We start from the raw sequence: 27,480 nt of genomic DNA, 5'->3' as shown, positions 1-27,480 counted from the left end.
CACCGTTCCTTCATCGTCACTGGGGCAAAATCCTGGAACTCCCTTCCTAACAGTCCTGTGGGAATACCTTCACCACATGGATGGCAATGGTTCAAGAAGCTGGCTCACCACCACCACCTTCTCAAGGGCAATTAGGGATGGGCAATAAATGTTGGCCTTGCCAGCGATGTCCACATCCCATAAATGAATTTTAAAAAATTTACTGCAGGCAAATGTCACATAATATCCTGACTAAAGAATTAATGATTTGATAAATTTAAGTTAGAACTAGTTGACTGCTGGGAGACAAAGTATCTTGTGTGACAGCCAACAAAAAGCAGCAAGGTTTGTTAAATAGCAAATGTAATTTTAAAAAACCTGTGATATGCAGTATAATTGTTTATCCAAACTCACTAAGCAGGTTAGATTTTGCCACAAATATCCAGGTTGCTTACTTGTTAACTGCACTGAAGACGTCATCACAGCTCCAGAATGCTCCTGCACCAAAAGTCCTGCTGGGGCAGAAAATAGTTTTTCTTTGCTCTTCAGGAAAAAATCCACCATATCCAGCTGTCTGTTCTCAATTCCAGCCTGGGATATTAAAGTGAAACAAATTATTTTTACAGGCCAGGTAATCGCCACCCATTAAATCAAAGGTCAGCATGTACTAGATGAAACAGGGTTTGTGAGGCTTGTCCTTGTCCGATTGATGATTCCTTCTCCCACTTCCAAGCCCTTATATCTCTTTCCCTTCCCATTAATTAGGTTGCTCCATTTTATTGTTATTGCTATTGTTCCTCTTAAATTTCCACTCTGGTTCCTTCCGACCTCCAAATATGCCATCCTACATATGCCCTTCCCACTCTGCATTAAAATCAAGACTTTGAGCACTGTTTCCTACAACAATTCTTTCTTTCCCAGGACTTAAGCCAAGGAACTCCTTGCCTCCGTCAACTGCCCTCTATATTAAAATGGCTTAGGTATAGCCCACACGTCCTGCCATAAAATTTCCATCACACCAGTTTTAAACTTTTCTTTTTATTACACTGTTCACTACAGCATCACATGCACACTTCTAGTAAACATTTGGCAACTAATTGGATATTCCCTCCAGCCATTTCTCCCCACTCCTGAGCCCATCCAAGCACTGACACTCCCTCCCTTCCCCAACCCATTTTCCTCAGGGAAAGCTAATATAGCCATGTTTCCAGCTGTGTTCTAAGCACCTACTTTACATTTTTACTAAGATAATAAAAACAGTGAATTTAAAGCCATCTCCCTGGTCGTGAGAGTGCACAACTATTGGACCAACCTCAAGACAAGTTTCTACACACAGCTTTCCCAGACTTTTAGATATTTGGTGCACTTTTGTGAGCCTATACTGCACTTGCTGACACTTCATCTGTCATTACAGTATAAGGGAACGACGTGCTTTAAGTAACTATAGCACAGATAGTGGCTGAGTACTGGGTTGGTACTCTCGTTAAACATTTGGGGGAGGAGGGAGAAAAAATCATGAAGGATTACAACAGCTTTTAATCTTGTTCACTTCCCTCTCCCCAAAAATACCACAAGCCTCAATGAGCACTATCGCATCCCTGGCACTCCCTGTGGCTGAAGAGAAGCCTGGGATTGATTGTACATCTTTCCAACCTCTTTTAGCCTTGCGTTCCTCCTACACACTTTGGTGCTCAGACTATGGCCTTCTTATGTCCCACTGCTTGTGACAGAACCTTCAGCCACCTAGATCCCACTCTGGAACTTCTGCACCTGTCTTTCCACTTTGAAATGAGATCTTAGCCTTACAAGGCTTTCATCCACCTTGGTTCAGTGTCCACTTGCTTTAACATTTACCTCTATAAAATTCTGAGATATTTTTATGTATAGCTAAGGCATTATAAAAAATGCAAATTGTTCTTCATTAACCATCTCAAGAAAGATATATTGGCCTTGGAGGATGTACAGTGCAGATGGTGGGGGAAACAAGATCAGAAGGAACATAATAAAATGAGAACAGAAAGTGCTGGAAATACTCAGCAGTTAACTGTTGTTGACAGGGCCCTCGACTGTGTCTGACCCATTTCCTGCATAACTGCCCTCACCCCTTCCCCTCCCTCCCAGAACTGCGACAGGGTTTCCCTTGTCCTCACTTTCCACCCCAGCAGCCTTCACATTCAAAAAGGATTATCCTCCACCACTTCCACCACCTTCAGCATGATGCCACCACCAAATACACCTTCCCCTCCCATCGGCATTCCAAAGGGACCATTCCCTCCGCAACACTCCATCACCCCCTTCCCATGCAATCGCAGGAGGTATAAAACCTGCCCTTTTACCTCCTCTCTCCTCACTATTCAAGGCCCCAAACACTCCTTCCCGGTGAAGCAGCAATTTATTTGAATTTTTCAATTTAGTATACTGAATTCGCAGCTCAGAATGCAATTGCCTCTACATTGGGGAAACAAAACGCAAATTGGGTGTCCACTTTGTGGAACACCTCCACTCGGTCTGCAAGCATGATCCTGACCTTCCAGTTGTTTGCCATTTTAATTCACCACCGTGCTTTCATGCCCACTTTTCTATCCTCGGCCTGTAGTGGTTCACTGAAGCTCAAAGCAAACTCGACGAACAGCACCTCATCTTCCAATTGGGCACTCTACAGCCTTCTGGATTCAATATTGAGTTCAACAATTTCAGACCATGAGCCCCATTTAAAAAAATATATTTAATTTATTTATTATTTTTATATACTTTTTTATATAATTTATTTTTTTAAACCATGTGCTATTCTTAAACTTGTTTTTCATGATTTTGCTTTTGTACAGAGCTCTTTATTATTCTGCCATTAGGACTCTCTCTGGTCCATGACATGTCATTTAATCACTCCCCCCTCTGTCCTATCACAGACCTTCCCTCTTGTTCATCTTCCCCCCACTACCCCCTTTCACTTGCTCAAAGACATTTCTAACTTTTGCCAATTCTGATGAAGGCTCACAGACCTAAAAAGTTAACAGTTTCTCCCTACACAGATGCTGCCAGACCTGCTGAGTATTTTTGGCACTTTGTTCTCATTTCAGAGTTCCAGCATCCGCTGAACAGTATTTTGCTGTTATATTAGAGCCAAATAATTTAGCAGTTAAAAAAAAACGAAAATCAGTAAATGCTTCTTCACACAAAGGATAGTGGAAATCTGGAACTCACTCTCCCAAAAATGTGTGAATGCTGGAGGTCAAAAAAAATTTTCAACACTGAGATCGAGAAGGGTATCAAGGGATATTAGGCAACAGTTGATATATTTCAGGTACAGATCAGCCACTACCTAAAAGAGTGACGTAACAGGTTTGAGGGTTGACTCCTCTGCGAGGTTCTGCTCCTATATGTTTTAACATGCCCATCACTGGGTATTCAAGTGAAATAGAAGAACAATGTCTAATTTTGTTACTGGCTTTTTCATAAAATTGGCTAAATTAGGAAGAGACTGATTATATGAAATGCTAAAGCTTCATATATTCTTACTCCTGAGAGGAGCGTTTATTTCCAAATTACTGTGCATTAAAAGTGACCATAAAACATGAGTTAGACCTGTACTCAGATGCGACAATGTAATGTAATAGTTATCTTTTCTGAGCCTAGCCAGACATTGCAGTACTCCACAGTGGGGGCTATAATCAACAGACTAATAGAGGCACAATTACAAGATGTACCTCAGATTTTCTTATTCTTGCAAGAAAACAAAGTGTTTTAAAATTACTCGATCAGTTAAGAACTTGAATGCGAGTGTTTGTTTTCCTTTTCAGTATTCCATAGGGGTCATAGAAGGGGCAGGATACATTAAGGAAATGGAGCTTAAACACAGATAGCTTCTTTAATGACAAGTAACAGAAGTTGCACCCTTGATCCACATGACCTCATTACTCTTTCCATTCCCAAGAAATATAGCCTTCACACTGGGGCTCTTTGCTCATAAACATAGCGAGGAGATCAGATTCCAAGAGTCTGTTTCTTTATAGTAAAATGAAAACCTACTGTTTCATGCGATTTAATGTTGTGTGCAAATTCTTCCTGATAAACTAAAAAGGGGAGTTTTCGGTCCAGCACCGATGCTCTGCAGATGTTCCTACAGCAGCAGAATTACATCATGGACCTACATGGAGGGAATCATTAAACCCATCTACAAAGTTAATCAGTGCATTCCTTGTTCTTTCCACTTCTGAAGCCAATGACTTGTTCCAGGGTTTGGTTCCATGGACATCTAGGTAGCTTCCTGGTATCCAGAAACTGATCAGCCACTCTTCATTTGCAAACCAACCACGAAAGGCAGCACAGCCATGCCCAACCTGGCCACTAGACATCCACACACACACACATTGTCCAGTAGGAATCAAAGGCCAGTGAGTAGAAAACCCACACCCCCAACCTCAATACAATGACAAACACAGCAATCAATCTACACCTTTTAGTCTTTAAACATCAAAGAATATAAAAGGGAAGACAATAAAATGGGCAGAATTCCATCAAGCCAGTCACACATATATGGTAGCCATTGCTGGCAGGGCAGCAAGAACAGATGTCCCCATACTGGACTTTGACTTTTCAAAACATACAATTCATATATAGGGGATAAGCAGCAATACAAGCAAGATTAGCTTGTCAGTCAAGATACAGTAATGAGCTTCAGGTATTTCAGCATTCATGTTATTTGCCCTGTGTATGTTCAAAGAAAGAAACAGCCAAGTTCAGTAAAGCTGAGAGTTTACAGTACACATTTACACTCATGTCTTTTTATATCAAAAGAGGTTTTAAATATATTTCTCAGTTTCCCCACCTAAACGTGTGTTCCTCCCACCCAGATACAGTAGCTTTACAGTCTATTAACCACACAGTCCAGTACTGGGGCATACTAGCAATATTAAGCCAGGCAAGGTAAAAGATCATTTGTTTAAGGATCTAGGTGAAACCAGGACAAGGAGATTCTATTAACAGTTAAAATGTTTGAAATACTCATACAATATCTTGGATACAGCAGAAATACAATAGCATTGAAAGCAACCAAAAATCATGGCCATAGGAAGTCGTGGAAGTATCCCATCCCTTTCAAGCAGTTTAATCCCTCTAAATAAAACAAAAGCAGGCTAAAGGTCAACAAAAAGACAGCCATCCAAAGTGTCTAAAGCCACCACTGTAAATCAAATGGGTTCCTCTAAATGCAGGAGAGCTTTACCAAATCAAAACACATTAATGCCACCACATGTTTGATGAATATTTCTTCCAGGGTTGATCATAACTTCACTTTTTTGGCTCAGTTACAATGTATTCTATTGTTCCCAGCCAACATGATTTCAGTGCTTATATCCTCCCAAAAAAAAGACAAGCAATAATCAAGACGCCACAACTGATGACTAGGATGGCTAGTTTTGATCAAAAGGCAGAACTGTACAAAAGGAATGCATGTAATTAGTTTGGTGCAAATCCACTGCAATGTAAAAAGATCATCACATCACTCAACAGGTTTCATGAAAATCCAGCAAAAAAAAAGTGTTTGCAGATGTGGCTGGTTAACAAAATGCTCAATTTTCTTTCATAATCTGGTGAGAATTTGATAAATCCTCTTAATAGGAGAGACTTCAAACATCAAGAGAGAGAAATTGCTCCACGTAGCAGAGTCATAAAAGGAATCACAGAATTGCTACAGCACAGGAGATGGCCATTTGGCCCATCGTATCTGCATCGGCTCTCCGAATCAGCAGTTCCCCTAGTACCATTCCCCTGCCTTCTCCCATAACCGTGCACATTCTTCCTTTTCATATAACAGTCTAATTCCCTTTTGAATGCTTCAATTGAACCTGCCTCCAACGCTCTCTCAGGCAACGCGTTCCAGACCTTAACCACATGCTGTGTGAAACAGTTTTTCCTCATGTCGCTTTTGCCTCTTTTACCAATTACTTTAAATCTGTGCCCTCTCGTTCTCAATCCTTTCACGAATGGGAACAGTTTCTCCCTATCTACTCTGTCTAGACCCTTCATGATTTTGAATACTTCTATCAAATCTCCTCTCAGCCTTCTCTTCTCCAAGGAAAACAGTCCCAACTTCTCCAATCTATCTTCATAACTGAAGTTCCTCATCCCAGAACCATTCTCATGAATCTTTTCTGCACCCTCTCCAATGCCTTCACATCCTTTCTAAAGTGCAGCACCCAGAACTGGACGCAAAACTCCAGCTGAGGCCGAACTAGTGTCTTATACAAGTTCAACATACCTCCTTGCTCTTGTACTCTATGCCCCTATTAACAAAGTCCAGGATACTGCATGCTTTATTAACTGCTCTCAACCAGTCCTGCCACCTTCAACGACTTACGGACATTGTCATGCTAGGCCCCCACCTGCCAAGAATGAGGCACATTAATTTTGTGATGAACACTGATATTAAACTGTTACTGGAGTGAAGAAAGGACTTGTTAAACAGATCAGCCATGGCTAGAAAATACATTTGCATATTAACAGACGGTGATTAGAAGGACAAAGGACCATTCCCTGTCACATTCAACCCACAATGGACCTGATCACCAGGTATTGTGTGTAAGAGGAGCATTCCAGAGACTGCTAAGGTGATACAATCCAAGACGTGGTCAGACCAGCTAGTCACATGACTAACCTGCTGGGCAATGCGAGTTTTTTGATTTTGTACGAACAGTTTGAGCACAAAGCAGAATGCTCCTGGACCGAGATCTCTCCTGGCTAGCTCACAACAGCGTCTCCGGCCTGCATGCTCCCATCTCTTTCTCACAAGCCTCTGAATTCACTGAAGACACATGAACCCCAAGACAGAAAAATCTCCTACAGCGAACAAGGTTTAAGAAGAATACCAGGCCCAAACGAAAAGCAAGATCTACCTACAATCAATGACTCTACAGTGAGCGCGAAGAACTGTAACAAAAACTCTTCAGATATTGCCTCAAACTTTTCCACTTTATTTTTCTTGTGCTCTTTTCAGTCTCTATTTGCATGTGTGTATCGCATATGCATGCTAGCGTGGGCATGTCTTGTATCCCTAGGCAATAACCGAATTAGAGTTTAAGTTTAATAAATTTCAACTTTTCTTCTTTAAACCTAAGAAAGCCTGTTCATGCTGGTTTCTTTGCCTTATAATTGGAAAGCGGTGAACAAGGATTCACCAAGGGGCTGCTAAAGACACAGTGTGCTTAAAATTAAACCCTGTTATGGTAAGACCAGGTGAAGGCTGAGAGGGACCCCTAGACACCTTTCGCGCCTGGTCGTAAATCACATACACCTGGGTCCCTCTGCTCCTGCACCCCCTTTAGAATTGTACCCTTTATTATATATTGCCTCTCCATGTTCTTCCGATAAAAATGTATCACTTCACATTTCTCCGTATTGAACTTCATCTGCCAACTGTACGCCCTTTCCTCCAACTCGTCTATGTCCTTTTGCAGTTCTACACCATCTTCCGCACAGTTCACAATGTTTCCAAGTTTCATATCATCTGCAACCTTTGAAATTGTGCTCCGTACACCAAGGTCTAGGTCAATATATATCAGGAAAAACAAAGGTCCCAACACTGACCCCTGGGGAATTCCACTACAAACCTTCCTCCAACCCGAAAAACATCCCTTAACCACTACTCTTTGTTTTCTGTCTCTCAGCCAATTCCGCATCCATGTTGCTACTGTCCCGTTTATTCCATGAGCTATAACTTTTGTCATGGAACTGTTTTTTTCTCTGTTTAAAAACAGTGTGTCTTTAAAAACTAAGTGGGGGGGGGGGGGGGGAAGAGACACAGTGTGCCAGTTGCACCTGTTCCTAGGCCACAGCAGGAGAGAGAAGTGATCACGTGGTGTACTGTAACTTTTAAGTGTGTGTAAAAACCGGTTAAAACTAGTTTTGATCTGGGAACAAACTAAGCTTGCTGTACACTGAAAAGAAGCTATTGCTCAGCAGAGAATATCTACATTGAGCTCAGACTGTGTTTAACCAAGGAGAAATAAACCCCTGAAAAGAACAATGTGCATTATTGGAGGTAGAAAATTGCATTTTAACTTTGAATCTCTAAGAAGTCTGCTACAGAAGTAACTCTCTCCATTGCCTATTGGTATTTGCCGGAATTCTCAGCAAAGTTTTACCAAAAGGCTGCCGATTTTAAAATCCAAGTAGACCTATTGCCATGCTTCTTGTTGAAAGAACTGTGTGATGCCTGCTGCAGTTGAAATACTTTGAATGCCTATTAAAAACTGTTTCGCCAAATTCACCTGGAGACTTCAAGTGACATCTGGTTACTCCACTCTGGGATACCTCATCAACTGGGAACGTAACTTACAACCCAACTACTTATTTTATTCCTAAGAAACACGATTGTTTAAAACCGGTTAACCATTGTTAGTTTTTGAATGTGTGTGTGCACGCATGGGGAGGCAAGGTTAAATAAGAAAGTTATAAGGTCTTTAGACATAGGTTTATCTTAATAACGTTTAAGATTTAGTTTTACTGAATAGTTAATTTGTTGGTGTATTTTTATCCTGGGGGTTAATAAAGTGTTTAATTTGGCTGTTTTCCAGTTAAGTGGAAAAACTTTAATAATATGCTGCAACCTGAGGAGCGATGGGACTGAATCGACAGGGCATTGCTCCTGCCTCAGTCCTAACACTTTGCTCACAAGTCTGTTGTGTGGCACTGTATCAAACACCTTTTGGAAGTCCATGTTCACCACATCAACAGCATTATTCTCATCAACACTCTGTTACCTCTTTAAAAAAAAACTCCAGCAAGTTAGTTAAACATGATTTTCCCTTAAGAAATCCATGCTGGCTTTCTTTAATGGCTGCATTTGCTGACAATGCAACCACTAGGTGGCACAATACTTGCACATGCACAAATGCAGCTTCTTCAACTGGAACGTCAGTGTCTGCGACGTTCAGGTAGCTGCCAGGATTAAAGATGGCGCGGCTCAATTTATCACAGGAAATGCTTATGGCTAGATCGTTCCAGCAAACTAACCTTCCATTAAGTTGGATTGAAGTCCAGTAATATGCTACTATGTAGTTATAGGATACTAACTGTAATCCTCAAATCCTATTAAATACAAAAGGAATTTTATGATTGAATTTCCATTGGAAGATAGTGAGTTGTTACCCCGATCGAAAATCAGGCAGTGTATAAAATGTGCTGCCAATTCATTATTGTGATTTGTTTATATGACTGACCAGGACTGATTTCACCTGAACGCAGCTACTAGCTCCCACCCCACTGGCTGCTCTGCCCCCTCAGCAACTCATTTCCTCCCCCCCCACCCCCACCGCTCGCTCCAGACCTCTCTGCTCCCCCCAACTCCCCTGGCCGATTGTTCCCCACAAGCACCACCCCATTCTCTGGTCGGCCGCAAGGGGTGACGGGACAATGTAGGAACGAGTGGCCGAGGGGAGGGAAGCGGTGCAGCCTAGAGCTAGCAGCTGGAGTGGGGGGGGGGGGGGGGGGGCGGGGGGCAGGGGAGCGAGGAGGAGCAGCGAGATCTGGAGCAAGTTGCCGAGGGGGGAGAACTCCCGCCTCAAAGTCTCCCATTCAGCCGCTTCCTCCAGACAAGTGGGAGGCTGGATACCTGATGACGCTTAATCGCGTATGTGCGAAGATGAACCAGGCGCAGATACGCGATGATGTTGGCACTGCACGATGACATCATCCCGCACACGCGCCACTTAGTCCTGGCAAGATGTAGCTGTGCATGTGCGCAACTTGGCGCACTCTGATGACGTCAGCGGACTGCTGGGATGTTAGGAATCACTTTGTTCTTTAATTAACCCGCATTTGTCAAAAAAGAAAAACCAATTATGATTCTGCTGTAAATGGCACAGAGGAAAGCTTCCTCCAATTGCTGGTAGCTGTCTCATCTTGCAGTTAAAGGTGTTGAGGTTTTTCTTTACTTGTTTACTCAGTGAAGACGAACCATGATCAGAAAGCTTCTCTGCTTTCAAAAGCCTAAGGAGGGAGTTCCTATCAGAACAAATATAGTGACTTAAGAAAATGCAAGTTTTCCTTCATTCATCAACTGCTGTAGACCTATGAACACAACACCCTCCATAAACTTGAGCTCATCCAAAACTCTGCTGCTTGTATCCTAACTTGCACCAAGTCCTGTTCATCTATCACCAGTGCTTATGACCTATACTGGCTCCCAGTTTAGCAATGCTTCCATTTTATAATTCTCATCCTGGTTTTCAAATCCCTTCTTGGTCTTGCCCTTTCCTATCACTAACCTCCTCCACATCTACAACCCTCCGAGATCTCTGCTTGCCTCGCACATCTCCAACTTCCTTCGCTCCATCACAGGTGGCTGTACCTTCGGCTGTCTGGACTCTACCTAAACCTCTCCGCCTCGCTACCTTTCTCTCCTCCTTCAAGATGCTCCTTAAAACAAGCCCTTTTAACCAGGTTTTGTGTCACCTATCCTAACATCTCCTTCTGTGGCTCAATATCAACCTTTGTTCACTAATTTTGCCACGAAGCACCTGGAGAGGTTTTATTATGCTAACGGCAGTAGATAAATCCAAGTTGTTGTAGGATTCCAAACAGCGCGCGACAAACATCTTTGTTAGAATTTAGCAAAGCACTTATAAGAATACAAACTTTAATAGAAGCTTTTAAATTTTCTTAAATGTATGCAGTCTCCCCACCGCCTTACCTCTAAGGCATGGATGGGAATTGAACATCGATTCCAATGATTGAGATGGCACAATGAGTCAACAATGCCTGCTTTTCCATAAATCATTAGACGATTTAATAGATCGTCTTGTGAGAAAGAAAACACCACCATGGAAAGGCCAGCATCTGAACAAAATAAATTAGAAACAAAAAAGCAAGTAAGTGTCTGTCCCAAATCATGTTTACAGGATATTTATTACAAAAGGGCTCCAAATAATTTTTTTTAGCCATTTGTGCTCATTCTTAAAATTCAATTGCCAAATGGAAAACTTAATAACCTTCCTAAATAATTCAGTTGGCAAACGTATCGCACAATACGGAGCCAGAGAGACAGGAATGTCCTAGTACTTGACCTTGGGATCATGGGCTGGGGTGGAGGGGGGGGTGGCAGTGGTCAGAATCTCCACTCCCCAAAGTGTCCATAGGTGCACTTGGTTGAGAACAAGATTTGTCTTGTTTTTCATGTTACCCATTGGCAAATAACCTGTGCACCTTACCGTCAAGACATAGATATGCAAAATGGCTACTTGGGCTGGCAGTGTCAAGGAAACTTCTTGCCCCGTAGCTCCAGGACAACAGAAAGAGAAAGAGACACAAATTAATGAATGTCACAAATCAGATATTCAAATCCCACTTTGTTATTCAGATAGATTTATTACGAATTGCTGTTACACTCAAATGCAGTTCATTCCTATGCATCTGATTACTACATTAAAAACACCGCAACATGGTCCTGTGCACGCGTTCAGCAGAGCAGTATATTTAATATAAAGTCATTAAATAAAACCATTTCCAATTATGAACAGAATTTTATCTTTTTTAAACAATACATTTTATTAGCCCTGGCATGCAGCTATTTATTATATAGGATTATAGCAACACTACCTTAGTCTTTTTGAACAATCTGCACCGTGTTTAGTCAAAGGACAAGCTGTGTTGCCTCCCAGTTATTCTATCATCTATTTTAATTAACTTAAACCATATCTACAAAGATGCAAGCTTCAAGAAAGATCTTCAGTTCAATTATAAAAGTTCCAGTGTTGAACTTTCTTCCCTTAAAGAGGCTGGGAAAAAAAAAAGCACTGGCCTAATGGGAAAATGTCAGCATCTCAATGACAGCATCATGAATAATGTCAGCTACAACGCTTTGCATTTATACAGCACTGATCATCTGCCAAAAGACATCTCAAAGTGCTTTGCAATAGGAGAATGATATGGTTGGCACCAAACACGTGGAGAAAGCAGATCCCTCTGTTTAGAAAAGGATTCTGGTAGAAAATATGTTTCTGGTACAAGTAAATAACTCTAGGAACAGAAACCTTTCATAAGCCATAGAAAAAACAGCAAATTAGATGTCAGCCATGGCTCAATCACTGCACTCTCACCTCTGAGTCAGAAGGTTGTGGGTTAAATTTCCACTCTAGAGATTTGAGCACAAAATCTAGGCCGACATTTCTATTAATCGAGACAAACTGACATTTGTGATGCGCTCTTCCCCTTCCTCCCACTTAGAGAAAAATACAGTTGGTACTTTGAGCGCACATTCCAGACAAAGAAAAAAGGAGAAAATTTTGCATGGTTATGGGGAAAGACCAGGGGAGTGGGACTAATGGGACAGCTCTTTTAAAAGCTAGCACAGACACTATGGGCCTAATGGCCTCCTTCTGTGCTGTACCATTCTATGATTAATGGACACGCACTAATCCCTGCACATCCCTGCCGGGTGCTCCGGTTTCCTCCCACCACCAAAGGACTTGCGGGTTGGTAGGTGGGTTGGCCATTGTAGATTGCCCCTAGTGTGGGTAGGTGGTAGGGGAATAGAGGGACAGGTGGGGATGTGGTAGAAATATGGGATTGGTGTAGGATTAGTATAGATGGGTGGTTGATGGTCAGCACAGACTCAGTGGGCCGAAGGGCCTGTTTCAATGCTGTACCTCTAAATAAAATTAAAATAAATCTTCACTTTCAGCTCAATCCACAGAGCACAATTCGGAACCTATCTGGTGCCTTATGCACTTCACGACAAATTTATCGCATTCGTGTATAAATAAGTCTGCAGTGAATGTTGAAATGCCAATTATTCCATTTCAGAGTCAACTATGATCCTTTATGCAGATGTTTGTGGCAGTGAAGGAGTTAGGATTGAGAATGCTTCAGTTAAGACGTTAAACGGAGATCCCACCAATCATTCTAGAACACCCATAAAACTATTCAGAGCGGAGCAGGGAGTTGTCTTGGTGTTTTAAGTAATATTCCCCCTCAGTCAACATGACCAAAAGAAAAAAAGCTTAAAAGCCATGCTTCCCCCAATGGGACACTGCTGGCACAGAATGGCTGCTCTGGTTTGCCAGCAAAGAAGAAAACTGAAACAGTAATTCATCACATCAACTGCTTAGAGACATTCCTGACTGATAAAGACACTACACAAACAGTTATTTTAAAAAGCATCAAATACATACCTGTGAGAAACAGGCATAATTGATCCTTCCCATCTCCTTCCACTGGTAAGGAATGGCCATCGATGTGATGATATTTCACCTGCTGTGTTTCTAAGTCCCAGAAGGCAACAGTCAATGCTCTAGAGTCAGGTGCAACGAGAGTGAATAAAACACTGAATCCAGAAACAGACACTGTCTCAATGTTCATGGATTCCTTGCACCCCTGAAGCTGCAGGATCCCTCTCAATTCGTTAGCTGTGTTGTTCAGATCCTCTTTCTGTCCAAAGCTTTTCGTAACATTATCGTGGGGCACTACCGGAGATTTATGAAAATCAACATGGCAGGGTGCAACATCAGAATTCCGACAGGACAGTTGGTGATACCAGGGAGACCTTTGCAGGAATCCTTCTGCCATCAATACTTTAGTCTTGCTGTAGGAAGTTCCCAAGCGGGCCTTCCAGGACCTTTAAAACATATAAAATATTTATATTATGTAATAAAATAACCCTATAATGCACACTTTACGATAATAAATACTGTCTTACTAGTCTCTGTGAATTAGTAAAATAGTATGGCCTCAAACTCAGATTCTTTCCCTTTGGGACGTCCTGAGGTCTGTCAAGGGCACGATATAAATACAAGTCTTTTTTCCTTTAGACCCATCCACTTCTCCATCTCCCATTCCTCCTTTAAGAATCACCTCTTTGAACATGCTTTCATCACCCATCCTAATTTCTCCTCCTTTGACTCAGCCCATCTACCTTTTCCTCGCATTTCTCTGAGGCAACTTGAGACATTTTCTACATTAAAAAGGAGCTACATAAATGCAAATTTCTGCTGCTGTTGTAAACTCATCAAAAGTTTTCCTTTACACTGGGTCCATGTGCTCCCCCATCAATCCATACCTCAACATTCCCTTAGCCCATTCCCAGAGGTTCTAGTTCTGATATATGATCCGATAAACGGAAAATCGAGAAGATTATATTAAATGCAATCCTAAAAATAGTATGATACTCCTCTGAACTTGGAAGCAACGGAGTATTTCTGCACCCATAACCCTGATAGCCAATGTTATTAAATGGCACAGTATCACCAACTCACGTGAAGTGATTCAAGTTGGAAATTCTATTCAAATAGTGCCTGCTTTTTCAGCAGCTACAGAATTTATAGTTCACGAGAAACTGCTAAAACCTACAAAAAAAATGGCAAAACATTCTGTACTATGTATACTGGAATGGAGTTTTCAAACAAATTCTTTACTTTGTTTGAGATATTTAACACTATTTATGACAGATATATAGATGCCGACAGGTGATCGTTCCACGATTTGATAAAAGCACATAAGTGAAACATATATAGAACTGTGTGTTACATACTACCCTCTGGAACTAGGGCTCTAGTCAATGCAGAAGGCTCAGTTTTCCTCCCCCCTCCTTTAGGTTCCTATGTCAAAAGTACAGCCAGCCACAACCCAATTTCCAGTCAGCATGAGATTATTGTATTGCATTCCCTACAATGTTGACAATACTTGGCAATCTCAAGCAGGCCAGACAAATATGGGAAACTGAAAGATTACAATAGTTCAGTTGGGAGAGCGTTCAACCGAAGATCTAAAGGTCCCCGTTTTTGGCAGTTGACATTCATCCTTCCAGTATGGACTCGATGGGCCAAATGGTCTCCTTCTGTGCCATAATGACTCAATGACTCTATAAATGTCATGATATTTGATAACAATCTTTTTCCTTCTACCCTTACCTATCTGCTTGGAACGATAGGTTGAGCACTTTATTGCTATACACAGAACTGGTAAGGTCATCCTCATCAATGCCAGCAGGTGCTTTCAAAGGTGCATCATCAGAAGTTTTACTCATATGCCGCAAGTGCTCAGGGTGCTTTCTGCAAGACAACAACAATCTGAATTTCATGGTATACATCGATCCCAACTCTTTCGAAACGCCATAAGAGATCAGATGCCGAAAATGTCCTTTTAAACACTGACTTGCAGATCCTCTTCGATGCTGCCCATAGTCAGATGACACCTAGTTTTATAATGATCACGTATTATTCTGCTACTATTTGCATGTCTAGTTTTGGATCTCAGACAAGTTAGGTGAAAGGTTCCAAGTAGATGCTATGCGTTTCCAGGAAAGATATGGAAGCAAATGTTTGGAATGGCCCACTGCTATATACCATCATCTCAGTTATGGCCACAATGAATGGACAAGACAGTTTGCATACAGATCTAGCATACCCAATAAATATATACATAAGCAAGACATTTCTTACTTCTTTATAATGCTGAAAATTTTGCATATGGAACAGTATAGTTTGGATTTGGGAAAGGTGGTGTGAATTTTAAGATTAAAAACATCTGGCTGGGATACCATTTCTTTCCAAGTCCACTGCAGTCATTAAAAGTGCCATTTGAAGAACTCCAGCAAAGCCAACACTTAATACTTCAAAAATGTTATTCCAGGAGAGGGAGAAAGCAGTAGATATGCTGGCTATGGGACATAATTAGCCAAGAGTCAAAAAGAGAGTTGTAATAATTCTATCAAGACCAGAATTTTTTTTGGGGGGTGGGGCGGGATGGGGAAATTAAGTGCCCTCACTTATGCGTTTCCCAAGTCTGGCACTTAACACAACTCGTTCAACATGGAAAATCTGATATTTTTCTACCTTTTTATGTAAAGACATTAAAAATAGGTTTACCTAAAAAAATTATTCAAGTTGACATAAATAGCACAGTTAGAGCTGTTCACAGCCACAGCAACATCTAAGTCATGAGACACCCAGAGTCTTTTCAGGCAGGACAGGTTACAGACATCATCATTTGCCTCTTCAGTTCCTCCAGCCCGGCAAAGGAAAAGATTAACGCTACCAAGCTGCTTACCGTCCACAGTACTATAGACATCTTATAAGGCATTATATTAAGGAATGTTATTCCAAAAACTTATTGATAAAAGATCCCAACAGGCCACGCACAAGCAGCGGCCCATAAAGGTGCGTGCATACACAGCCACGTCGCAATCTTAAAGATTAAAAATCTTAGAGACTACGCAGTGCAACAAATGGACAAAGCACAGCGAAGGGACATTAGACAGAAACATTGTTTATGGTACTGGGTAAATCAGGAGTGATTTCAAATCTCACTATAGCAAGTTGTGAAGCTGAATGCAATAAATAAATGTAATAAATTTGTTGCATTGGCAACTTTATGGTTTTGGTACAACCCCAGACTCTATTTTGTAATATTCAGTTATTTTTATTGATAATTTTTGAATGCAAGTATAATACAAGTTTATTTTTTCCAGCTGCAAAATACCCAGTACTTCAAGCCCTCCTCCCTCTCACACATACACAAATATGACTACTCCATAAAAGCCTGCTTAATTTTTCTGTTAGTTGATCAAATTACTATGGTTTCTGATTAGCAAAAAGAACTGAAGTAGAACTAAATAACTTTGTATTTACCCCTTAACCATTTCTCTCACCACTTTACCATAACTTAATTCTTTGTGATATGCATTGCATTTCACCCCCAACTAACACAACTTGCTCAGCTGTTATCACAAAGGTGCATTTTAAAATGTATTTTTAGGTACATTTCCTCCAATTAACAAAATGTAAATAAATGTTTTGCAAGTAAAAAAACTGCTGCAATGGACTGGAGGGGTCGGGAGGAGGTGAAGCAAGACTCTATTGAGCAAAGGTGAATAACTTCAAAAATATGTTCTCATACTGTCCTACAGCAGTTAAAGTAAAACAGAGTCAGAAATTAACCTTGGAAAATGGTTATTGATTTTTTAGGAGCAGTCAAAGCACGTGTCCTTGAAGATTAGTTCACATAAAAATAAATGGAGCATTACAGACCATCATGTGGTGGAGGAACTATTGTCAGATAATCTGCACCAATCATACAGTACTGCCATCAGGACTCCTTTCAGCAAAACCTATTACAGCCTTAATTTAAAAATATAGTTTATTTGAAAACATATTCATCGCTGAGGGGAGAAAAGCAGAAATTGCTGAGACTTGCCATGTAAGGAATCTGAATTATCAATGTAAAGATGGGAATGTTCACTAATCACATTGCTATAGCTGCATGCATGTTAATTCAGTTCCCGAGTACTGTCAGGATCGGTAACCTATTCATTGAGGAAGCTAGATTGAATAAGTGCTAATGAGATAAGTCAAAAATGTTACAGTGGGTGGCAGTTACAAAAAGGATGCTAATTACAGTTCTTTGTACCTTTCTTTCTTTAAAGATTCCTCTGTTATATTTTGACAAGCATCAGAACCAAAATCCAACTTCGCTTACTACAGTCAAAAGAGCAACAACAATCAGAATATCACACCATATGGCGTGATTGTCAATTAGTTCCCTGGCCAGCGATTAATTTGCTGCTGCAAGGTTGTTCCTTCTCTGCTGTGAATGAGTACTTACGTCTCATATAATGAAGTGTAATAAAGTGTAGTATTTTAACAGTAATTATTATTCATGCAGTGCTTTGTGTTAAGTTGTTCAATAACAGTTTTTTAGAAAAAGGATACAGATCCAGCCTGTACTATCCAATAAGAAAAGCATTTCTTGGCAAATCTGGCCATCTGTTATTTTCTCTGAAACAGCGGGGGGCAGACAAAGTTTAAAGCCAACTAAAACATCTGCTTCTGAAGTTCCCTCCAACCAAGTCAGATGGAGCAGAGTGCAATTATCGAGTAGTATGTAGGATTTGCTGCTTTTAAACGACAGAATCTTCACAGTAAAAGTCGAAGGCAGACCTGGAAACCAACACAATTTACCTCTGAACTATCTAAATGCAGAAGAATTAACAAGAATTTTCATACAAATTTCGATAGTAAATCTACATTTTCTGTATTTTAACATGATCAGTGACTGTACAAAAGAGCAAAAAAACAATTGAAACAAAAATGATTATAAATGGACTTTTAAGCCAGCACCCAGAAAAGGCTTTTTTTTTTAAAACACGCTTTTTGCTAGCCCGGCATATCTGTAAATCTGTGGGAACAGTTATGCAAGAGAAGACATGTATTCCGTGATTTTTTTTTCAGTATAGTCAAGCCCAATTAAATGAATAACTGATGAGAATAAAACATTTAAGGGAATAAAATCTTAATGCACAAATCCCTTTTCTATCTTCTTCCAATGATAGGGGCCGTATTAAAATTAGTAAAATGGTTAAATGATTTCCTGTGCAGCACTATAATCTGTATATGGTAATGAAGCAAATAGCATAAATACATCATCTATTACAAGTGACCACTTTTACAGCAGTTTGTATTGCACTGTTAGCTTCTTCCACTTGATACAACAGTTGAAACATTAAAAGAATAGAACAGTTAAGTGAATAAAATTAAATTGGCAAAATAGAACCATAGAAAGATACAGCATAGGAGGCAGCCATTCGGCCCATCATGCCTGTGTCAGCTCTTTGAAAGAGCTATTCAATTAGTCCCACTCCCCTTCTCTTTCCTCATAGCCCTGCAAATTTTTCACCCCTTCAAGTATTTATCCAATTCCCTTTTGAAAGTTACCACTGAATCTGCATCCACCACCCTTTCAAGCAGCATATTCCAGAACAACTCACTACATTAAATTTTTGCTCCTCATGTCGTCTCTTTTTTAACGCCACCAATTAGTTTAAGTCAGAGTCCTCCGGTTACCGACCCTTTTGCCATTGAAAACATAACATTCATTTAACAGTTTTGTTCTGTATTACATTATACTGCTATGGCTCAACATACCAGTTTTCACCATTTTGATAAGCACAATTTCTTTAACAAACACAGTATCAACACTCACTCAGGTTCTTGCTTTCAACCACCTTCTTCAGTGCCTCTTCATTACAAGTGTGAGTATTGGTGACATCACAGATGCCATCCTGGACACGGAGCTCGTAGATCCCCAGATCATTGCGGCTATTGAGAGCAAGAAGCCGCTCCCTAACAGGTGAAGCCTGCAGAGTCTCAGTTGTTTCCCAAACAAACCTGCCCAAAAAAAGTCAAAGACAGAAAATACATTCAACTTGAAGGGAAAAGAAAGGTATAGAATTATCAATGTTTATACCAGGCAACTAATGTAGGGTGAGATAAAGTAAGGTGGGGAGGAGGGTCGTGTGCAGCATAAACACCGATACAGACCAGTTGAACGGTCAGTTTCTGTGCTGTAATTTCTATGTAACTTAACATTGACCGTTTGCATTGACTTCAATAACAAAGACATCACTTATACCATATTAATTCTTTGAGGCAGTCTTGGTTGTTCAGCCGTTTACACCTCATTAAGGCGCAATTACCTTGGCAAAAACCTTTGCTGCACTCAACTACAGCCACACATAGTCACACTCTCTAAATGTTGTGTGGAGAGAGCAAAAGTGGAAGGAAGGATAGTTAAATCACTGCATAATCTGGTTCTATAAATCTAGGTTTTAGTCATATTTGATAAAAAAAATTTTTAGCACCCAACAAAACCCTTCAAGAACGGGATGTATTAATAATCAGAACATCCACAGCCTCCACCACTGACACACCATGGCTGCATTGTTTACTATCTACAAGATTCACTGCAACGCCTCACCAAGGATTCTTGGCAGCAACTCCCAAACCCATGACCTCTACCACCCTGAAGGACAAGGGCAGCAGATACATGGGAACACAACCAGCCAAGTTCCCCGTCAAGTCACGCACCATCCCAGCTTGGGCATGTTGCTATTCGTTCATTGTGACTTCAAAATCCTGGAGCTCCCTACCCAAAACACTGTGCAAGCAGCTTCACCACACTGGCTGAGGGGTTCAAGAAGAAGGACCATTATCAGCTTAAGGGCAGCTAAGGATGAGCAATAAATGTCAGTCCGGCCAAGGACATCCATGTCCTGAGAACTAATACATTTCAAAAGAATACTATTTGCACTTCGAAGGCTAAGAAGGAAAGTTTCCTTGGTTTGTAAATGCTTTTATGTTCACTTTGACATTTAACTTTACAAATTGTAAGTGTAGTAAATCTTTCTAAGAGTTTCTAGAACAGCATTACAAAAACACAAAGTATATAAATAAGGGAACTTCTGCTTTGGCCTCCTTGTCTCGAGAGACAATGGGTAAGCACCTAGAGGTGGTCAGTGGTTTGTGCAGCAGCGCCTGGAGTGACTATAAAGGCCAATTCTAGAGTGACAGACTCTTCTACAGGCGCTGCAGATAAAATTGGTTGTCGGGGCTGTTAAATAGTTGGCTCTCTCCTTACAGTTCTGTCTCTTTTCCTGCCAACTGCTAAGTCTCTTCGTCTCGCCCCTCTTTAGCCCCGCCTTTATAGCTGTCCGCCAGCTCTGGCAATCGCTGGCAACTGACTCCCACGACTTATGGTCAATGTCGCAGGACTTCATGTCACGTTTGCAGACGTCTTTAAAGCGGAGACAGGGATGGCCGGTGGGTCCGAGCTCGCTGTACAATGTGTCCTTGGGGATCCTGCCATCTTCCATGCGGCTCACACGGCCAAGCCATCTCAAGCACCGCTAGCTCAGTAGCGCGTATATGCTGGCCGCCTTCAGGACTTCTGCATTGGAGATACGGTCCTGCCACCTGATGCCAAGGATTCTCTGGAGGCAGTGAAGATGGAACGCGTTGAGACGTCACTCTTGGCTGACATACGTTGTCCAGGCCTCGCTGCCATAGAGCAAGGTATTGAGGGCACAGGCTTGATACACTCGGACCTTTGTGTTCCTGTCAGCGCGCCATTTTCCCACACCCTCTTGGCCAGTCTGGACGTAGCAGCAGAGGCCTTTCCCATGCGCTTGTTGATTTCTGCATAGAGAGACAGGTTCCTGGTGATAGTTGAGCCTAGGTAGGCTAACTCTTAAACCACTTCCAGAGCATGGTCGCAGATATTGATGGATGGAGTATTGAGGCTGATGGTTAGGCCAAATTCGCTGCAGGCAGCCACAATCCTGTCGATGAGTCTCTGCAGACACTCGTCTGTGTGGGATGTTAATGCAGCATCATCAGCAAACAGGAGTTCCCTAATGAGGATTTTCCTTAATTTGGTCTTCGCTCTAAGACGGGCAAGGTTGAACAACCTGCCATCGGATCTTGTATGGAAGAAAATTCCTTCTTCTGAAAACTTGAACGCATGACAGTGCAGCAGTGAGGAGAAGATCCCAAACAGTGTAGGTGCGAGAACACAGCCCTGTTTCACGCCACTCAGGATAGGAAAGGGGTCTGATGAGGCACTGCTATGCTGAATTGTGCCTTTCATATTGTCATGCAATGAGGTGATGATACTTAGTAGCTTTGGTGGACATCCAATCTTTTCTAGTAGTCTGAAGAGACCACGTCTGCTGACGAGGTCAAAGGCTTTGGTGAGATCTATGAAGGCAATGTAGAGGGGCATCTGTTGTTCGCGACATTTCTCCTGTAGCTGGCAAAGGGAGAACAGCATGTCAATGGTGGATCTCTCTGCTCGAAAGCTGCACTGTGCCTCAGGGTAGACACGCTCAGCCAGCTTCTGGAGTCTGTTTAAAACGACTCGAGCGAAGGCCTTCCCCACTATGCTGAGCAGGGAGATTCCACGGTAGTTGTTGTAGTCACCCTTGTTCTTATAGAGGGTGATGATATTGGCATCGCGCATGTCCTGTGGTACTGCTCCCTCATCCCAGCATAGGCAAAGCAGTTCATGGAGTGCTGAGAATATAGCAGGCTTGGCACTCTTGATTATTTCAGGGGTAATGCCGTCCTTCCCAGGGGCTTTTCCACTGGCTAGAGAATCAATGGCATTACTGAGTTCCATTGCTGAGTCATAGATGACGTCTCTGATGTGGGCCCACTTGGTCTCTGCATCCCCTGCAGGAGTGTTTTGAAGGGCTTTTTCACTTGAATTAAGAAACTTTTGTGACAGCTGTGGGTAAGAACTTCTGTTCGTCACACATGATACCACAGGGATATTAGATACAAGTGGTTAGAGCTTACACTCAATGCTGGGACTGGAAACATTTTATCATCTCAGATTGAAAAGTATATGCTGCAACCTGCTTCATCTTTTTCCTCAGGAAGCTCTGCAGGGTAACATCTTGCTAATAGACTTCTCTTCACAAAGGACTAAAGCCAATTCACTACTGGCATGACAACATTGCTTGGAAAAAACAATCTCTGAAATGTATTCGAGGGGCACAACTCATGTTTAAAAGTGTGGCCTATAAATGAGCACCAGCTGTTCAATGTTCATATAAAAATATTCAGCACAGTTGTCACTCCACCACTATATTTTACTACAGCAAGTTAAATGTAGGTTCTGCTTTCTCTCCCCCACCACCAGCATGTGTGCATAATAATTTGGCCGATGGTGCCTCTGCCGGCTCTTTGAAAGAACCATAGAAAAGTTATGGCACAGAAGGAGGCCATTCAGCCCATCATGTCTGCACCGGTCGAAAAAAAACTAGCTGCCCAATCCAATCCTACCTTCCATCACCTGGTCCATAGCCTTGCAGGTTACAGCACTACAGGTGCATGTCCAGGTATCTGTTAAATGCATTGAGGATTTCAGCCTCTACCACCGATCCAGGCAGTGAATTCCAGGCATCCACTACCCTCTGGGTGAAAAAGTTTTTCCTCACGTCCCCTCTAATCCTTCTACCAATCACCTTAAATCTGTGCCCCCTGGTAACTGACCTCTCCGCTCAGGGAAACAAGTCCTTCCAGTTTACTCTATCTAGGCTCCTCATAATTTTGTACACCTCAATTAAGTCACCTCTCAGCCTGCTCAGTTCTAAAGGAAAACAACCCTAGCCGATCCAATCTTTCCTCATAGCTGCTGCTTTCAACCCCTGGCAACATTCTTGTAAATCTCCTCTGTACTCTCTCCAGAGCAATTATGTCCTTCCTGTAATGTGGTGACCAGAAATGTGAGCAATACTCCAGCTAAGGCCTAACCAGCATTATATCCCTGCTTTTGTATTCTATACCTCGGCCAATAAAGGAAAGCATTCCATATGCCTTCTTCACCACTCTATCTACCTGCCCTGCCACCTTCAGGGACCTGTGGACATGCACTCCAAGGTCTCTCACTTCTTCTACCCCTCTCAATATCCTCCCAAATTGTGTATTCCTTCACTTTGTTTGCCCTCCCCAAATGCATTACCTCACACTTCTCCGGATTAAATTCCATATGCCACTTTTCCACCCACCCAACCAAACCATTGATATCGTTCTGGAGTCTACAGCTATCCTCTTCACTATCAACTACACGACCAATTTTTGTGTCATCTCCAAATTTCCAAATCATGCTTCCCACATTTAAGTCCAAATCATTAATATATACCACAAACAGGAAGGGACCCAACATTGAGCCCTGTGGAACGCCACTGAAAACCGCTTTCTATTCGCAAAAACATCCATTGCCCATTACCCTTTGTTTCCTGTCACTGAGCCAATTTTGGATCCAACCTGCCACATTCCCCTGTATCCCAGGGGTTTTTATTTTTCTGACCAGTCTGCCACATGGGACCTTGTCAAATGCCTTAATAAAATCCATGAAGACCACATCCACTGCACTACCCTCATCAATCCTCCTTGTTATACAGAGAAGTTGCACTCTCTGCTCTTTCCCCACAGCCCTGCAAATGTTTCCTTTTCAAATATATTCCTTTCAAACAGGCCACTCCAAATCATAACTCACTGCATTAAAAAAATTCTCATCACCCCACTGGTTCTTTTGCCAACTATCTTAAATGTGTGCCCTCTGGTTACCGACCATCCTGTGAGTGGATTGTTTAACTCCAGAAAGCTTGTTATGGAAGGATAATGCTGGAGCCTATATTTTTAGATTTAGATTTAGAGATACAACACTGAAACAGGCCCTTCGGCCCACCGAGTCTGTGCCGACCATTAACCACCCATTTATACTAATCCATCACTAATCCCATATTCCTACCACATCCCCACCTGTCCCTATATTCCCCTACCACCTACCTATACTAGGGGCAATTTATAATGGCCAATTTACCTATCAACCTGCAAGTCTTTTGGCTGTGGGAGGAAACTGGAGCACCCGGAGGAAACCCACACAGACACAGGGAGAACTTGCAAACTCCACACAGGCAGTACCCAGAATTGAACCTGGGTCGCTGGAGCTGAGAGGCTGCGGTGCTAACCACTGCGCCGCCCCACTCAGTTCACTCAGTTTCACATTTATCACAAACATGTAGCTCCTCACTTAAACCCTCCACCAGTCTCAGCGACTGTCTGCTTATAAGTACTCGACTATGACCCCAATTAACACCCTTCACCTATATATAACCAAACCATTGATACACAATTAACAGATTAACATGGATACCAATTTTCCTGATCTACTTCATTAAAACCCCTCAAATTTTGAAAACCTCTATTAAATCTCCCCTTCATCTTCTCTACCGCAAGGAGAACAATCCCAGCTTTTCCATTCTCTACATAACTGAAGTCCCTCATCCCTGGTATCATTCTGATAAACCTCCTCTGCACCCTCTCCAAGACGATTATGTGGGCCAGTTAGTATTTTGCCAGATGAGCTGCACAGGTGTGTACCATGCAAGGCCATTTTAAAGATTAAATCTATTCATTTGTATATACACCTCAAGTCGATATCATCTTGATGTTCTGATTTAGAATTTATCTATTGATGAAGGAGCAGCACTAAGCACAGTCCTACTCTAGCCTTCAGGTCTACAAGATTCAAGCTGGGAAAACCAAAAAATAAAAACAAATACCAACAGGATGCAGTTGACTGGGCTCCGAAGGCCACGTTACCAGGGGTGAAGGGGAAAAACAATGTGGGAGTGCACATAGCCCACAGGCTGCTGTCTGAACCTTTCTGGGCATTTCCTTCCAGTGCAGGCTGAAGTGCAATCCGAATGGCCTAGTGATCAGCTCATGCGCAGATTAATTTTTTTTTTAATATTGTAGAGATAGCATCAGACAGCAGCCAGAAGCAAGTGTAACAAGGACAAATGTCTCCCGATTCTGCCCCCAACAGCTGCTGAGAGCACAGAAAGCCTTTGACTGTGACTAAGATACAAAACGTTCAAACCAATGACCACTTTAGGGAATGGTGATTAGTTGGTTAATCAACAATAACTTGTATTTAGATAGCCCCTTTAAATGTCCCAAGGTGCTTCACAGGAGGCTAATAGACAAAATACCGACAGTGAGTCAAAGAAGATTTATTAGGTGGTAGTTTTAAGATACTGCTTAAAATCTAAGAGAGAAGTGGAGAGATGAAGAGGTTCTCCCAGATATTACCACTGAACCTTGCAATTAGAGTTGGGCTGTTCAGGGGTGATGTCAGGAAGCACTTCTTCACACAAGGGTGGTGGAAATCTGGAACGCTCTCCCCCATAAAAGCTGTTGAGGCTGGGGTCAATTGAACGTTTCAAAGCTGAGATTCAATGATTAGAATCATAGAATCTCACAGCACAAAAGCTGGCAATTCAGCCAGTGCCAGCTCTTTGAAAGAGCTGTCCAATTCAGTCCCACACCCTAGCTTTTTCCCCGACTAACCTTGCAAGTTAGTCCTCAAATACATGTCTAAAGTTCTCGTGCAATCTGCTTCCATCACTCTTTCAGGTAGTGTGTTCCTTTTTTCCCCATGCAGAGGGTTAAGATTTGGAACACAGAGCCAAGGCAGGCTGCTGGAGTCAAGATACAGATCAGCCAGGGTATAACTGGACAAAAATAAAAATAGACCTGAAACATTAATTCGGTTTTTCTTTCCACAGATGCTGCCAGACATGCTGAATATTTCCAGCACTTTCTGTTTTCATTTCTGATTTTCAGCATCCACAGTATTTTGTTTTTATTCTGTCAACTCACAAAAAAATCAAAGTTGACACTCCCGTGCAGTAGTGAGGGAGGGCTGCATGGCTGGAGGTGCCAGATTTCGGATGAGATGTTAAACCGATGACCCGTCTGCCCTCTCAGGTGGATGTCAAAGATCCCACTGCACTATTTTTAAAGAGGAGTCAAGGAGTTCTCCTGGGTATCCTGGCCAATATTTACCCTTCAACCAACATCACAGAATACAGGTATGGTACCAGAGGACTGGAGGACTGCAAAAGTTGTACCACTGTTTAAAAAGGGAGCGAGGCATATACCAAATAATTACAGGCCAGTCAGTCTAAACTCAGTAGTGGGCAAATTATTGGAATCTATTCTGAGAGACAGGATAAACTGTCACTTAGAAGTGCACGGATTAGTCAAAAATAGTCAGCATGGATTCGTTAAGGGAAGATCTTGTCTTAACAACTTGATCGAATATTTTTGATGAGGATATTGCAATTGATGTGGTCTACATGGATTTTAGCAAGGCTTTTGACAAGGTTCAACATGGCAGACTGGTTTTAAAAAAATAAAAACCCATGAGATCCAGAGAAATGTAGCAAGGTGGATACAAGATTGGCTCAGTGGCAAGAAACAAAGGGTAATTGTTGTCGGGTGTTTTTGCGACTGGAGGGGTGCTTCCACTGGCGTTCCGCAGAGATCAGTACCGGGTCCCATGCTTTTTGTGGTTTATATTAACGATTTCAAAATAAATGTAGGGGACATGATCAAGAAGTTTGCTGATAACACAAAAATTGCAGTGTGGTAGATAGCGAGGAGGGTAGCTGTAGGAAGATATTGATGGACTGGTCAGATGGGCAGAAAAGTGGCAAATGGAATTCAACTCAGAAGTGTGAGGTGATGCATCTGGGGAAGTTAAACAAAGCAAAGGAATACATGATTAATGGGAGAACACTGAGAAGTATTCAGGAAGTGAGGGACCTTAGAGTGAATGTCCACAGATCCCTGAAAGTAGCAGGACAGATCAATAAGGTGGTTAAGAAGGCATATGGAATCCTTTCCTTTACTAGCTGAGGTATAGAATATGAGCAGGAAGGTTATGCTGGAACTGTACAACTCATTGGTTAGGCCACAACTTGAGTACTCTGTGCAGTTCTGGTGACCTCATGATAGAAAGAACGTAACTGCACGAGAAGATTTACTAGGATGTTGCCGGGACTGGAAAAATGCAGCTATGTGGAAAGATTGGATAGGCTGGGGTTGTTCTCCTTGGAACAGAGAAGGCTGAGGGGAGACCTGATTGAAATGTACAAAATTTTGAGGAGACTGGATAGAGTGGAGCTGAAGGGCCCATTTCCCTGAGCAGAGAGGTCAGTGACCAGGAGGCATAGATTTAAAGTGGTAGAAAGATTAGAGTGGAGATGAGGAGAAACATTTACACCCAGAGAGTGGTGGGGGTCTGGAACTGACTGCTTGAAAGGATAGAAGAGGCAGAAACCCTCAACTCATTTAAAAGGTGTCTGGATATGCACCTCAC

The 27,480-nt window shown here is 42.0% G+C and overlaps 1 protein-coding gene across 2 annotated transcripts in view; it reads right to left on the bottom strand.

Annotated features, from left to right (window-relative positions):
* Positions 1 to 27,480, bottom strand: part of spg11 (SPG11 vesicle trafficking associated, spatacsin) — a 151,670-nt gene that overhangs the window by 123,484 nt on the left and 706 nt on the right. For both annotated transcript variants that reach the window (XM_068018211.1, XM_068018210.1), the window contains exons 2-8: positions 18,949 to 19,133; positions 17,679 to 17,906; positions 15,837 to 16,038; positions 14,880 to 15,020; positions 13,146 to 13,588; positions 10,667 to 10,812; positions 435 to 570 (exon numbers count right to left, since the gene is read on the bottom strand). In XM_068018211.1, the coding sequence (XP_067874312.1) occupies positions 435 to 570; positions 10,667 to 10,812; positions 13,146 to 13,588; positions 14,880 to 15,020; positions 15,837 to 16,038; positions 17,679 to 17,906; positions 18,949 to 19,133 (1,481 nt within the window). The remainder of the gene's footprint in view (positions 1 to 434; positions 571 to 10,666; positions 10,813 to 13,145; positions 13,589 to 14,879; positions 15,021 to 15,836; positions 16,039 to 17,678; positions 17,907 to 18,948; positions 19,134 to 27,480) is intronic.

The sequence above is a fragment of the Heterodontus francisci genome, chromosome 38 (genome assembly GCF_036365525.1).
Source record: "Heterodontus francisci isolate sHetFra1 chromosome 38, sHetFra1.hap1, whole genome shotgun sequence".
NCBI classification, from domain to species: Eukaryota; Metazoa; Chordata; class Chondrichthyes; order Heterodontiformes; family Heterodontidae; genus Heterodontus; species Heterodontus francisci.
Note: the sequence above shows the minus strand (reverse complement) of the source record. Positions and strands in the feature narration are given on the sequence as shown.